At 38.4% G+C, this 16,664-nt stretch overlaps 1 protein-coding gene across 1 annotated transcript in view; it reads right to left on the reverse strand.

Moving 5' to 3' along the window:
• The window catches only part of KCNU1 (potassium calcium-activated channel subfamily U member 1), a 137,638-nt gene that overhangs the window by 52,868 nt on the left and 68,106 nt on the right, over nucleotides 1-16,664 (reverse strand). The window contains exon 26 of the mRNA XM_087969817.1: nucleotides 16,290-16,389. Coding sequence (XP_087825943.1) covers nucleotides 16,290-16,389 — 100 coding nt within the window. The remainder of the gene's footprint in view (nucleotides 1-16,289; nucleotides 16,390-16,664) is intronic.

Genomic DNA, 16,664 nt, shown 5'->3' on the forward strand with positions numbered 1-16,664 from the left:
TGTGGGCTTTACGCAGACATCGTTTCCTCTGAATGTCCACAATGGCAGGAAGTGGAATCCCTATAATGTGCTGGGTGGTTTTCACCACCCTCTGTAATGTCTTTTTTTCTTTTATAGTGCAATTTCCATACCAAACTGAGATATAGCTAGTTAAGATGCTCTCGACTGTGCAGTGGTAGAAATTAGTCAGAATAGCTGAGGAGAGGTGATTCTTCCTCAGTAATCTCAGGAAGAAGAGGCGCTGGTGAGCTTTCTTAATCAGACTAGTGGTGTTGATCAGCTAGGACAAGTCCTCAGAGAGATGGATCCCCAGGAACTTGAAGCTGGTGACACGTTCTACCATTCTCCCGTTGATGTATATAGGAGAGTGTGTGTGACCATTCTTTTTCCTGAAGTCCACAATGAGCTCTTTGGTCTTGTTAGTATTAAGTAATAAGTTATTGTCAGCGCACCATGTAGTTAGGCACTGCACCTCCTCCCTATACTCTGAATCATCATCATCATCGTTGTTGAGTCCGATCACGAACTTGATAATGGTGTTAGAGCCATACGCAGGCCTGCAGTCATAGGTGAAGAGAGAGAACAGGAAGGGGCTCAGCACACAGCCTTGGGTATGCCAGTACTCAGTGTGATAGTAGATGAAGTGGAGTTATTCAGCTTGACATGTTGTGGTCTGTTTGTCAAAAAGTCCAGTATCCAATTACAAAGAGTAGTGTTAATACCAAGCTCACCAAGTTTAGTGATCAACCTGGAGGGAATGACTATTAAATGCAGAACTGAAGCCAATAAACAGCATTCTAGCATAGGTATTCTTATTGTCCAGGTGTGTTAAAGTGGTGTGCAATCCTATGGAAACAGCATCCTTGGTACTCCTGTTCTTGCTGTAGGCAAATTGGTAAGGGTGCACTGTAGTTGGGAGGCAAGTTTTGAGACGTGCCAGGACAGCCGGGATGTGAGGGGTCTGTAAATATTTTCACAGCCCTCTTTTTGATTCGTGCAGTATACAGGTCCTCGATTGAAGGCAGGTTGGTAGTAATTGTTTTTTTAGCTCATTACAAATCAATATTTTGCTAAGCTGACCTTATCTGTTTTCTAGGGTTTAAGCTGAGGATGGATGACCAGCTATTCAAACTGACTGGATGAACATTTTTGGATATATTTATTGAGAGTGAAAGTCAGATTCTATTTCAAAAACTCAGGGGAAGAATGCAAGGACAAAATCTCATACAAAATTATGTTAAAAAAAAAAAACCTTTATCAAATGTTGCTCTGTCCCCATTCTACTATGTCTATTAGAATTTTTATAGCAAGGATGACTAACCTTTTGCAATTGAGAATTTCTATTTGCCCCACTTTCAAGCAAATTCTTACTATTGAGGTAGAAAATGGCACGTGTCCCTTTCCAACAAGAAGGGATATCACCCTGACTTTCAGCTTTCTGAAGGTCTGTTCAATAGCTGGGAGGATCTTGAAGTATTTTGAGGAGGGATTTCTGTGGGGTAGGTTAAAACTCTCCTGTATGCTCTCAGGATTGCTGAGGAGAGTGATCTAAAGCTGTATGTGGTAAGCAAAGTGAGAGCTCTTGAATCTACCCTTGTCAGGAGCAAGGAACTAAACAAGTTCATGAACAGACCAAAGCAGTTTCTTTATTGTTGGTCACCTATATTGCAAGAATCTTACCAGCTTGGCTGCATTCCCTTGTAAACTAGCAGATAAGGTTTTGCTAGTATGGTCTATAATATTTCCTCCCTTGAAGTGACTCCATAATAGCATGACTCTTAACTCCCCTCTGTCGTTTAATTGGTGATCGCACTATATCCTTATAGAAAACCATTGCATGCACAATACTCACTTTTAATGTCATTCTCCCCCCACCCCCCATATACAAGGTTCCTAATAATTTATCTATGCAAATGCACCAGAAGGATTAAACTGAACAAAATGACAGTACTAAGGTCAACCCTGAAGCTGACCTGATCGAAGCCATCTTGACCACTTCAGTATTGCCACACTGAAGCTGAGGGATAGGGAGGGGGGGTTGAGAAAGTTGGGATTCTGTAGCCAAAACAAAATATTTTCTCTTGGGAACCAAGAATCTCACACCTGGTTGGAAAAAGGCAGAGTGATATCACCTGGCTGCCAGACTGTACCATGATTGAAATTGTGACTGATTGTTTTGGGGAAATGAAAAACTTTTACTTTTAATTAGGTGAAAAACAATGGGAGTCTTCAGAGTCGGTTTTCACCAGATCTGTGCCAATATGATATTTCCAATAAAACTATTATTTGAGGAACTCACTTGCCTCAGACTTTTGCTTGCTTTTGGACTATTACTTGAAACTCTGACAACTAAGGACCTTCAGAGCCAAAAAGAGCCATTTCACCCTACAGTAACAAGGCTTGATATGGAATGCACAAATACTTACAAATGTGTATAACATTTCCATGTCACTTTAATGCTATGTTTATGGGAAGCTGTCATCTCTTCCTCTATTTCCACTTCATTACCCTGAATTAATACCACTCAATTTATAATAATGAAGGGTTTTGCTTGCATCAATTGAAATACTACAAATTAAGATGCATGCAGAGCCTCAGTTTGTATAGTTCTTTAAAAAAGTTTTATAGTATTTCAACTGCTATCAGTGAAAAGCCCTTGCAGACAGGTAAATCCAATAATCAAACAAGCAGCAATATTTCAGCAATAGTTAATCTATCAAATAAACTTAAGCATCAAGAGTCTTCTGTCAATGTTCTCTCCTTAACAATGCACTCTTCTTCTCAATGGCTTGCCTTCAAAAGTTGTGGGTGCTCCATCACTGAAGTCTTTTAAGAAGAGATTGGATAGCCACTTGTTTGAAATGGTGTAGGATCTCAAGCAGGAAGTTAGACTAGATGATCTCAAAGGATCCTTCCACCTCTGTAATTCTGATATACTGGTCTGCTATTCCCTGGGCTACCCTCATTTCAAACATATCCCAAATAAAGAAACTTTTCTCATTGGACTTCTTCAAACCAGGAAGTAAGAGATCTTTGAAGGTGAAGCAGAGATGCATAAAAGAGAAGAAATAAAATGGCATTCACCTCATACAATGTGTGGTGGCTCAGAGGCTAAGATACTGGGCTTGTCAGCTGGAAAGCCAGCAGCCCAGGTTCAAGACCTGAGTGCAACATGAATGGGGTGAGCTCCCTGTCCTCACCTCAGCTTCTGCCAACCAAGCAGTTTGAAAGCATACAAATGCAAGTAGATAAACAGTAGGAAGGTAACAGTACTCGGTAACATTGTTCTGGCCACATGACTGAAAATGTCTTTGGACAGTACTGTCTCAATGGTCTTGAAATGGAGATGAACAATGCCCTCTATAGTCAGCAATGAGTAAATTAGGGAGACAATTCTGCAGGAACTCCTTTATCTTTACCTAATACCACTTTGAGTTGGTTTAATAATAGACTAAACCCAGAAACCTAGTCTAAAAATGGTAAGCCAGGGTATTTTATAGCACTTTAAAAATGAGGAAAACAAACAGATGCCTCTTTTAAAAGAGAAAGTAAGTTTTGAAGGAGTGGAAAAAAACATGCAGTACAATAATGTGAAAAATGAAGCCAGAATATAATTGATTATTTCATATTTTAGATGGCAGACCAAACCTTTTGCATTTTAAATATCTCATCCTAAAAAGAAGGGGGATCCAAACAAATTGTAAGATTATTGTAAGATTATTCTAACCTTTATTGCTCAGAGAAAAGGATATGTTTAGGATACCTGTAATCCCAAGCATGTCAAGTGTCGTGGAAATCAGGAGATTCAGGCAATTGAAATGAGTATAAAGATTTATTGCAAGCTTAAGCTCTCAACAAGAATTTGACCCTAATAACTGTCAAGGGAAATAAGCAAGAATAAGAAAGCATTCAAGGTGGGCTGGACTTAGATCTCTTGTTGGAGCACAGGGACTCATCACTTACGATGCATTTGACCACTTCCTCAGACTCAATTTGATTATTTCCTACATAGCCATTGTGAAGTGTAGATCATTTCATCATTGCCAACTTTTTGATCAAGACTTGATTGGACTAAAACTGAACAAGAAATGAAATGCTACAGTTTCCCATCTTCTGGTGTCACATTTTACAGTGACTTCAACATGCAGTCCCAAAAAAGGCATTTATAGCTTTCTGATCTGGAACTGTTTTTAAATATTGTAGATCAGCCCTTGCAGCAGCCAAAAGCCAATCAAATAGATTCTACCCCAATTCCTGGAATGGAAACTCTAAGCATACTAACTTTCTAATTTGATATCCATCTTTTTTTTTTTTTAACAAATTTTATTTTCAAGACAAACAATACATAAATACACATAAACACAAAACATAAAAGCATAAAAAATCTCTTTTCTGAAAGTTGCTTAGTCCCGGGTTAAAACTCTTGGTACAGACACAAATTCAAATTCATATTCATTTAATATACCATTTCATATCTTATTAACATTTTCAATTTTCTATATGACTTCTCCTCTCCTTTAAATTTTCTCAATTTTATTTTATTTTATTTATCTCCTCTCAATTCATATCATAATATTTATTATTCTTTGTCTGTTCTATTCCAGCCAACCATTTATTTTTCTTCTTTAAAAAAAGAAGAAAGACTTCTCCTGTACACTATATGGAGTATGATGCCTTTATCTCTTTCCCCTATATTTATAATACTTAATATAAAACACATGACATACATTGGGATTCTGTCTGGTACATTCTAAAATTATACTATATTATCAAAAATAATACAAATCTATTCATTAGTATTGATATTCATTCATATCTTAAACGTTTAACTCATTGCTTTTCAATTAAATCACATACTCTTATGGGAGCCCTATTTTCCATAATTATTCCCCCCCACATCACATATTATAGCTCAATATTTCATTAAAATGTTCCTCCTTCTTCTACTTCAAATCTCATTTCACAAAAAATTTCACTAATATACCGTATTCTAATCATTAATATTAACAATCATTTATATCTTAAACATTTTATCCATTTCAATTAAATATCATGCCTTTGTGGGAACACTTCTGCTTTCCAAAGATTATTAACCACCCCCCCCACATCACAATCTTGAATCATATTTCATTACAGCACTCCCTTTTTCTTAACCAAAATTTTCACTAATTTATGTTAAATATTTTATCACATTTTAAGTTACATATTATTTCTAATTTTCTATGATTATTTCTAAATACAGGTATAAAAATGCAGTCTTATGTACCTTTCTAGAATCCCTTTAACAATAAGATTTATCCATTATCTCTAAAAAAAACTTTTGCTTCTTAACATCTTGCTCCCCACCATTAGGGCTTCTCATCCCTTCCTTTATCTCTTGCTTCTTCTTCTCCTTGTCCTCTTTAACCCCTTGTCTCTCCACCTCCCTTTTATTCTGCTTTCCCCCTTTCTGTTGTTTCTTAACATAATGTCCCCTTTTCACCTTATTCTTCTCTTTTTGGGCTGTTTTTCCAGATCTTAAAGACCTTTTTTCCTTTTTCTCTTCCTTTTTCCCTTCTCCAATCAAAGTCATGTGTTCATCAAAGATGGCTTCTTCTTCTTCTTTGTCCCCATCATCCTCATTCTGCTTCACATAAGTATAAATCGCCATTTCTAAGTATTGAAAAATAGTGCCAAGACCATCTTTCCCTCCTTGTTTTTCTCTTTCATATTTTTGATATATAAGTTTCAATCCATCCATAGATGATGCCATTGTGTAGAGAAAATGTTTTTCCAAACAACCTCCCAGATGTTTTAATCAGAAGTAATTTCCAAAGGTTCCAAAACCACCAAACAATCCAAACAGACTATTTCTTTTAGATACCTTCTTCTTCTTCACTTTCTCTTTCTGGGGTTAAAGTAATCACAAATCCTTTTCAAATATATTTTTTGGAAGTTTTTTAATGTTTAACAACTCTTTGCAATTCTAGGCAATCTTCTCCTTATTTTCAAATTTTGCTCTAATTTTTTTCACTCTCCCTTCCCACTCACAGCCAAAAAGGTTGTTTTTTTTTTCCGCTGTCACTTTAGGAAGGAGAGTAGAACAAAGAGAAAAAAAACTTTCCCCTTTAGAGTATTTGCAGCTTGTAACTCTCACAAGGAACAATATATACTTAGCAGCCTTCAAGGTTCCAGGTCACTTTCTCCCGTCTTGTCCCGGTTAGAAGCAACTTTCACTTTTCTTCCAGCTTTCTCCCTCCTGCACCTGCTTGTCCGGCTGCAGCTTTCTTCGTGGCGGCCATTGCTGACCGCCATTCCTCTGCCTCGGGAAAAGGGGGTTTAGCCGGCTGGGGAGGGGGTTTGCGGCACCCCCAAACCCCTTGCCGGATCCCCCCTGTCTTCAGCTGCCTCTACGGGGCAGCTATATCCCCCAGATCCAAATGGATCGGGGGAACCTTGGCGGCGAACGCAGCAGGGATCGCGCGGTCGCGAATCCCTGCCGCCGCCGAAAGCTTGCAAACCGGAAGTCTCTTGATATCCTTCTTTTTTTAATGTGCTACTATTTTGTTGCCCAACTGAAATCAAAAGTGTGAGACACCCCGCACCCTGAAAATATATCAAAAAATAGATGCATTGGGAGCTTAAATTAAAAGCTCCAGAAAAGGAAAACAACATCATTATCAAGAACAACAAAACCTAATGCTCTTAAGAAAGCAGAAAAGGAAATTGTGACAGCCAGTAATTACCACTGACAACATTGTCAGCTGTAAGACATTTTTGACAACTCTTCATTGTATTTGGCCACTGCTAATCAGCTTGAATAGAGTGGTTAATTAGTAAGTTAATTTAATTTTGGGTACTGCTTGTCTATAGATTGGTGGGGATCTGGATATTTTCTTTCCTTGTTTAAGATGGGAAGATTCTGAGACTTATCATTGCCTTATTTTTATTAATGAGAACATGGTTCTTTTCTGATAATTTGTCGGGGATAAACGTCATAACTGGGTGGAGCCAGATCTTCCCACCCTGACATTTTGTGATGAAAATATCCACAAAATAAAGTTTAAACATTAAGTTATGGTAAATTTAATAAAAAGAGGGAGGGAAAATCTTTCCAGATCCCAAGAGAGAAACAAGTTAGATAATCATGGCTAAATTACCTAACATCATCACTCTGTCTACTGTGACTCTCAGCAATTCAGCAATTCATGTGTCCTGAACCACAAGAAGTTCCCCAGTTCTGCTTTAATTCTTTTTGTTCCATGCAGGAAAGAATAGATATAGGGGATACAGCCAGCTAATCAGGCCCCATCCTCTAGCCACTTTCAATCTCTCCACAATGTATATAAATATCCAAATTCAGCTGTAATAGCTTCCTGATCTGTGGTCCCTTTTCAAGATAGAGTCAAAGCAACTGAATGGACCTGAGTGTTTACTGGCCAGATTCCTACGAAGAGTTTGCAGCAGATATTTTTTCTTTCCTAGGAAAGAAACCTGCTAAAATATTCAAGATTTTTTCCTGCAAAGAGTCAGAAATTTTGTTTTGTTTTTCAACCTAACTTCCAGCTTGTGTTTCTTAGAGCCTTAATTTCCTTTTTAATCCTCTTTCAATCTGTTTAAACTTGAATCCCCAATCAGTAATTCAATAAGGGCCATTATGATATGATTTATGATATGTATGTAATCATTAGAATTACTCTGGGTTATTAAAATATAAAGTAAGCATTGCCGGGAGGAGTCTGTCATTTTCCACATCCTCAACACGGAATTAGGAACTAACCATATTATAAATAGGTAGGTTTGCACAAGTTAACTGGGCAGAACTAATAATTAGATAACATCTTTATGCATCTGGATTAAACTGAGTAAATTCAGATAATTATTTTTTCCCCAGTATACAAGGAAATTCTATCTGGATAGATGGGTTTTGCTGTGTAACACATTTAGGGAATATTGGTTGATAGATAAATCATGTGAACATCACATCTACATGTACATATATGTTTTCCTCTCCTGTTTTATTGTCTAAAACAAGTGTAGACAAAGTGCCTTTTTTTTTTCTTTTGTGGCCACAGTCAGGATTCTTTTTTTTCCTCCTGCAGAAAATCATAGTACATTGGGGAGACAGTGCAAGAAAATATTTATGTGATGGAAAAAAAGAAGAAAATAAACCAAAGCAATGTTCTGTATGTTAGATGATAGATAGATAGATAGATAGATAGATAGATAGATAGATAGATAGATAGATAGATAGATAGATAGATAGATTGTAGATAATGGCAGACAGACAGTTTGGAGGCCTTATGTGAGTTTTGGTTTGCCCATCCTGCTTCAAGATATAAGTCAAAAAGAAATGCAAAGACTTTCCAAGGTGCTACATTTTAAAAGACAGGAAAATGAGTCCATAGTCTAAAAAAAATCAAAGTGGAAATGGTTTCTATAGTTCCATTCTGGGCAGGGGGTGGGTGGGTGGAAAAGTCTATTGGCACTGAATCAATTATACATCACCACATCCTGTAAACATCATGCAGCACTGATTGACAGATCTCCTTCATGTCAATTTCACATGCTTCTAGGTACAGTTCAACTAATAAGATTTGCGAGTGTTACATAATTTGCTCTTTTGCTTACTAAATTGAAGTCATTTCCTTTCCCTCCCAGACCCTAAACTGAAGTCATTTCCTTCCCTTCCCAAAGTAGCCCCAAATTCACAAATGATTGAAGAAAAGACACCCATTACTGCATTCCTACAGATTCATGAGAGAAACCAATACTGTCTTCACTCATCTAAAATAGTCCCATGAAAGATCTTCAAGATAGAGAAGATACATTTTCCTGACTCTCCATCTGGGGAGAGATAGTCCACAAAGAAACTCTCTGACATTCCAGCTGATTTCTCTCTTCTAGTCTATTTATTTTGCATGGGTCCATCACCACAAGAATATAGGCAGCTAGAATTTCCTCAGCTCCCTTTGTGAGATAAAAGCCAGAAGAGGTATGACGCTTGAGCCATCTTGTATAAGCTGACAAAAAAGTGTGTGTGTGTGTGTGTGTGTGTGTGTGTGTGTGTGTGTGTAGGCTTTCTGTAATGTCACAACATATTAACTAACCCTGTCTGTCTTCCCTTTCTGGAGAACAGAGTTTTACACTTGTCCTTCACACAAATAACCCAAGGGTGGGAATTATTCAAAAAGCTCATGTTTGACACCCCATCTGTTCATTTCTGACAGCAATATATAATGTAAAGCTATAAAAACTTGAAAAATAATGCAACATAAAAAGGGATTGACTCAGCTCCAAGAGGCCATAAACGGTAACAAATACCACTGTGTGATTTATTTGGTGCTGTAATCTTTACAGTAAGTCATCTTTCAGACATTTCCCTGTGACAGGTTTTAATAATATTAATGCCCAAAGCAATCCAAATCATTGCCAATAGACATATTTATCAAGCTGCCAATCCAAGTAAATGAAATTCTATAAGCAATAATGTAACATGTTAAAAGTGAGCTAATAAAACAAGTCAGTGGAGAAATATTACTTCAAAGAATTCTTCCCCTGCTCTCTCTAATCCATCCCTGAATGTTATACAGCCAAAATGCAAATCTTCCTTCTCTTTTGTGATTTATCACTCCTAAAATATCTGTGACCTTTCTGTAGACTTTCGCACAGACTCCCTTTCACATTTATAAAGAATGCATTGCATTCTGCCAGATTAAGAGAAGGTTGGATTCAGGGAGTGCTTAGTTCTAGACTCACCCCTATCCAAACTCATCCCACGCCCCACTTGCCCTTGGACCTGGATGTGATGGATAGCATCAAAGAACAGAATCTTAAGAACTGGGGATTTATGAAAGACTGACACACCTTGACAATCAACAGGTACTTAGGAACAATTATCCAGATGTTAGATAGATTTCAATTAAGAAGGAACACAAATTTGGGTGGAGGTTCCCTTTAGAAACAAAAAGCAACAACCAAGAATCCCTTTTTCTCTATCATCTAAGTTGTTTTAATTTTATTTTATATTGGCAGAAGTTGGATTGGAAGCTTGTTAACTCGAGAGAGAGAAAAAAACTACAGAGAGAAAGTATTTCTGCACCCATTTTGTGTTCATGTGTATCAAATGACAATCTCGCCATCTAACATGAAATGCAACCAAAGAAACCAGAAAGCTTAATGGCATCACCAAAAGGAGATTAGCTAAATTTAGAAATAAAGTGATCATCCTTATAAAACAAAACGAGAGTTATGGTTCTTTTGGTTTAAAAGAACCAGCCTGCTATGACTTGTGGAACAAACAATTCCACAAAGAGAAACAGAAAAACAGAGAGGGGGAGAAGGAGAGAGACAGAAAAAAAAATTCTACATTTTTTTCATATAGTTTTGCCAGATTTTTGGCAGGGGCACAAAAATCTTATAAAATTTGTGAGCTTTTGAGCATTTTAATTAAAAATTAAAATGTTGGTATCAGCTAGACAAACAGACACAAGTATGTGATAGTTCCTCCAGGAACTGTGTAGGCAGATGATGAACTAAAATGATGCTCTTCAAAAACTTATCTGGTGCAGAAACCCACACAAAAGAATACCCTAAGAACTGCTGATTTAGAAAAGAAAAGACAGAACAAAGAGAAGAAAAGGAGGAGAGTGCAGGAGATGATGAATCCTATGGTTATTTACTGAGATGTTCTGCTGCATTCAACAATTTTCAGATAAATATGCATAAAATTTCAGCTTCAGTGTAAGAAAGTTCAACTGCATTCTGAAAATCTACCTACCTACCTACCTACCTACCTACCTACCTACCTACCTACCTATCTATCTATCTATCTACTGTGTTTCCCCAAAAATAAGATCCAATCTTATTTATTTTTTTGGTCACCAAAATAAGCACCAGGGCTTATGGTTAGGATCTGCTCTGGGGTGGGGTGGGGGTTAGGATTTGGCATTGTATCCCCACTCTACCGTAGAGCAATCAGTATTTCCTAGTTGAACCAGACAACTACAGACAACTACAATGATCTAATACATATCGATTTTACAGAAGACAATGTTGAAAAAGCACTACGCAATCTAAAACCATCTCTATCTATTGGACCGGACGGAATATATGCCTCCTTCTTAAAAAAGCTATCTACTGCCATAGCCGAACCTCTAAGCATAATCTTTGAAAAATCTTTCAGGACCAGCTCCTTGCCAAAACTATGGTCACAAGCCACGGTCATCCCCATCTTCAAAAAGGGAGACCCCAGCCTAGTTGAAAATTACAGACCAATCTCTTTATGCTGCGTCACCTGTAAAGTCATGGAATCAATTATTAACCAACCCATTATCCTCCACTTAGAGACAAACAACCTACTCTCTAATAAACAATTTGGTTTCAGGAAAAAACTATCCTGTAGTCTGCAACTCTTATACTGCAAAATCATATGGACTACACAACTCGATCAGGGCAAAGCAATAGACGCAATCTACATAGACTTCTGTAAAGCCTTTGATTCAGCGGTACATGACAAACTACTCCTAGAACTAAAATCTTATGGTATCTCTGGATACCTTCATAACTGTATAGAAGCATTCTTGTCAAACAGACAACAAATGGTCAAAATTGGGAGCATCCTGTCAAATTCTGTACCTGTCAACAGTGGTGTCCCCCAAGGCAGTGTTCTAGGACCAACTCTCTTCATACTCTACATAAATGACCTCTGTGATCATATTAAGAGCAACTGTGCTCTCTTTGCTGATGATGTAAAGCTATTCAACGCCACAGACAATGCTGCTACTCTTCAAAAAGACCTTGACTATGTATCAGAATGGTCAAACAAATGGCAACATCAAATCTCAACAAATAAATGCTCTGTCTTACATATTGGCAAAAAAATCAGAAAATAAAATACAAGCTGAATAGTCAAGACCTTGTTGATGATCCAAACTCTGTCAAGGACCTTGGAGTACTCATCTCTAATGATCTAAGTGCTAGAGCCCACTGTAACTACATAGCCAAAAAGGCATTAAGAGTTGTTAACCTAATCCTACGTAGCTTTTTCTCTGGTAATATCACACTACTAACCAGAGCATACAAAACATTTGCTAGACCAATACTCGAATACAGCTCATCAGTCTGGAACCCACATTACGTATCTGATATTAACACAGTTGAGAAAGTCCAGAAATATTTCACAAGAAGAGTTCTCCACTCCTCTACTCGTTGCAGAATACCTTATGCCACCAGAGTTGAAATTCTAGACCTAGAAAATCTAGAACTACGCCGCCTTCAGTCCGATCTAAGTGTAGTATATAAAATCATACATTGCAATATCCTTCAGCTTCAAACATAACAATACAGCTTCAACCATAACAATACAAGAGCACACAATAGATACAAACTCATGGTTAACCGCACCAAACTTGATTGCAGGAAATACGACTTCAGCAACAGAGTGGTCAATGTCTGGTATATTCTACCTGACCCTGTGGTTTCTTCCCCAAACCCCAAAAACTTTAACCTTAGACTGTGTACTATTGACCTCACCCCTTTCCTAAGAGGTCTGTAGGGGGCATGCATAAGCGCACCAACGTGTCTATCGTCCCTGTCCTATTGTTTCTTTTATTTTTCTTATATGTATCCATGTATTCATAACTATGTTTTTACTTATACCTATTATCTTGTAAGCAATTGACAAACCAAATAAAAAATAAAATAAAATCACAATGCCTTCACTTACCTGCTTTCCAGCTCCGCCATCACATGCAGGGCAACAAAAGAAGTTTGTGAGACTAAAAAAGAAAAAGATCAGTCAGACCTTCCAAGTTCTCAAACACAAAAAAAGTTGGAAGGTCTGATTGAACTTTTTTTTTTACCAGTAGTCCCACAGTCTTCTCTTGTTGCCCTGAATGTGGTGGCGAAGAACAGAGCTGGAAACAAGGTTAATGAAGGGATGCTTTGGGGAAGCGAGAGGAGCTGGGCGGGAGCTGAGAAGCAGATGGGAAAGCAATCCCCCCAAGGGTTCCAGGCACAGGTGGTTGAATGCAAGTGGCAGCAGGAGGCACCCCACTGACCGCCACTGCTGGGTGACACAGGGAAGGAGCTACTTCAGCTTCTGCCACCTCACTCTGCTAGCATCAGGGCTCTGCAGACCAGGCAATCAAAGATATTGTTAGGGCTTCATCCTCCACCCCACCACCACCTCACTTCATCCTCCATCTCGCTACTGTCTCACTTAGTGGCTGTGGCAACCCCCACCCACCTCATGCCTTCACACCAGTGTGTTGCTCAGCCCCCTGCTGTTGTGGGGTGAGCAAGGAGAAGAAGCTTCATTCTCCACATCATCTTATTGCTTTGTTTCATCCTCCACCTCCCCCCACCACCTCATTTCATTTTCTATCTCTCCACCACTTTACTTCATGACTGTGGCACCCCCCACCACCTCATGTCAGACAAAATGGATGGGCAGCCAGCTGCACTAGCTCTTAAGTAGGGCTTACTTTAGGGTAGGGCTTATATTCAGCACAGGCATGAAAATTGGGCTAGGGTTTATTTTCAGGGTAGCACCTATTTTCATGGAAGCAGTTTCTATCTATATCTATCTATCTATCTATCTATCTATCTATCTATCTATCTATCTATCTATCTATCTATCTATCTATCTATCTATCTATCTATCGCCTATAGATAGTCCTCAACTACAGCATCCCTTTGTTCACATGACCAAAATGTGGCACTTGGCAACTAGCATATATTTATGATGGTTCAGGATCTTGTGGTCATGTGATCACCACCTGTGACCTTCCAACACACAAAATTAATGGGGTGTGTGTGCCAGATTCACTTAACAACCACAGGATTAAATTAAGAACTGCAGTGAGCCAGTTAATAAATCTGAAAGCAAGGTTGTACAATCAGCCATTTAACAACTGCTTTGTTTAGCAATGGAAATTCTGGTCCCAACTGTGGTTGTAAATTGAGAATTATCTCTGCCTGCCTGCCTGCCTGCCTGCCTCTCTCTAGGACTGAACAATTTGATCACCTTGCAGTCCAAGGGATTTGAAGGCGTCTTCTCCAGTACTATAGTTCAAAGGCGTCAATTCTTTGGCATTCAGCCTTTCTTATGGTCCAACTTTCACAGCCATAGCCTTGACTATACACACTTTTGTTGGCAGGGTGATGTCTCTGCTTTTTAGTATGCTGTCTAAATTTGCCATAGCTTTCCTCCCCAGGAGCAAGCATCTTTTAAACATCTCTCTCTTTCTACAAATTAGTATAGAACCACCAACATTTATGCAAACAATTTAAAATCCTACAAAGTTCCAGATTATTAATGTCATGTCTAGTAACCATGATAGGACAGTTCCAGGTCTTGGAACTTGGTTCCCTTTGCTGTAGAGCTGGCTGGGGTTAGCTTCCAATGGTCAAAGGAGCAATGTTTTCCCACCATATTTGTTCTCTTCTTGTGAGGTCTATAGAATATCTGACAATGCAACTCTGCTCCATTTTTAAGTTAAACAGCTGCAAAAAATTCAGAAGACTTTGTAATCCCTGAGGTGTAATCCAACAGTATGGAAACTTGCTTCTCTTAAATACCTCCCTCTGGCATAATTGACTTTTCATGCACATTTTAATAATGATATTTCAGCAGGTTGAGAAAGGGATCCCCCTTCCTTTTTGCTTCAGATTATGTTATGGGCAGAAAAGGGTTACAAACTTAATGATTCCCTTTTTTGGTCAAATCGGCATAATGCAACAGTATAGATAACTTTATTCATACCCTTTAGAGTAAGTTTCTAATCTAATGTGTCCCCTAGACAAAACTGGTTGTCAACAAATGGCTATGGACAACCTGCATATTTTTCCCCTTGGTCAAACAGCAGCTGAGAGAGGGGGGTTTCAAACTGTGCTAAAACAAGAGTGAGGAAATAAAATAGTCCCTTATCCATTTGTGTGGTTCCCATATCACTCCTTGGTCATTACAGTTGAATCTTAGGAATATAATTGTTGAAAATTGGCATCAGTTTCCTACAGTTTTGAGTTAGGAACATATGGAAACTGTAGTATAAATACTGACAGAAGCTTCTAAAGGAGGAGGAGGAGGAAGAAGAAAAAGAAGAAAAAGAGTAGTAGTAGTAGTAGTAGTAGTAGTAGTAGTAGTAGTAGTAGTAGTAATAGTAGTGAGGGCCAACCTTGCTAATTTTAAATAACTGTTTTATTCCTTGAAGTCCACAACAGCGTAAAAATTTTGATCATGGCTCCAAACTGCACAAATATGGTATACTTCTATTATTTTTCTTTCTCCTGGCTGTATGTGCTAGATATCTCACACACAATAACTAGACAAAGGTACAGCTTTGGCAGAAGGTGAATGAGTTTCTTGGTGTTTGCAGTTATTCTAAATCTTAACCCATAGCACCATTTTGTATGGAAATTTGTCTTTTAAAATAGTTTACTCCCTCTAAATAAACCACTGAAGATGGAAGATCTGACTAGAAGGGGGTGAGAAGCTCTTTATTAATTTGGTTTGTATGCAATTTGATTTGGATGCTCTTTGAAACATGGCATGATGCTGTGTTTCCCTGAAAATATGACCTACCCCGAAAAGTAAGTTCTAGCTTGAGTTTTACATTTGCACCCAATATAAGCCCTAACCCCAAAATAAGCCCTAATTAACAGCCCACCCACTCCAGGGTGAATGGGTAAAAATTAAGCTAGGGTGGGGGTGGGGGGTGGAGCTGTGAGATGAGGCTGGAGCTGCCCTACTACTTACCTTCAGACAGTTGCAGCCAGGCCTTGAACAGCCCAACACCTGCCTTGCCAGCCCATTTCTTCTGCAGCTGATAAGGCTTTGCTGAAGGCCTCTGCAGCCAATAACAGGGCTCCAGATAGATCCGGATCTCTGTTATTGGCTGCAGAGGCCTTCAGCAAAAGGCCTTGTAGACCTTTCCGCCTGAAGAAGGAGAAGTTCCTGAAGGCCTCCGACAGTGAAAAGGAGGCTGGGGAAGATGTGCGCAAGTGAGGTGAGTCAGTGGATGACACCCCCCCCCCCCGAAAATAAGACCTGGTGCCTTCTTTGGTGGCAAAAAAACCATCAGGGTCTTATTTTTGGGAAAACATGGCATTATTTCAAATTAATTTCAATTACTAGTAAAAAATTGGCCACCATCTCTAGTCCTTTTTAATCATCAAAGGTAAGTACCTAAACAACTTCTATGAGAATCAAACAACTATTTTTCTTTGTTTTATTCCCTAATTATCTGGGAATCTAGCTAAAAAAAATAGATTTATAATATAAGGAGAACTCTGTTTAACTATCTTACCTGGGGAAAAAATCCAAGATGGAGAGAATCCCAAGGGATCGTGAATGTACTATAACTTCATTTGGATGTCTCAAATTACCATGCGTGCTTGATGTGTTTTCTGAAATGAAAATTATTAAGAGGGAATTTCTTCTTTTCCTTCAAGCCAACTGCCTATGTTCTGCTGAAGCTATCCTGGCCATGTACTCAGAGCAAGTAGATGAAGAAATTCTTCAAGTAATGCTAAATTGCCAAATTATCAATTGTTCAATCTACTAGTTTTCCCAAGGTTATAATATTTATCAATACAGACAATGCCAAGAAGCTTTTGAAAATGTTTTCCTCCTCCTCCCTAATTATTAATATCTATGTAGTACTTAACTGTTCTGTAAAGAC

The sequence above is a fragment of the Notechis scutatus genome, chromosome 7 (assembly GCF_049901735.1).
Source record: "Notechis scutatus isolate UNSWTSFEM ecotype Mainland chromosome 7, rNotScu1.2, whole genome shotgun sequence".
NCBI lineage: Eukaryota > Metazoa > Chordata > Lepidosauria > Squamata > Elapidae > Notechis > Notechis scutatus.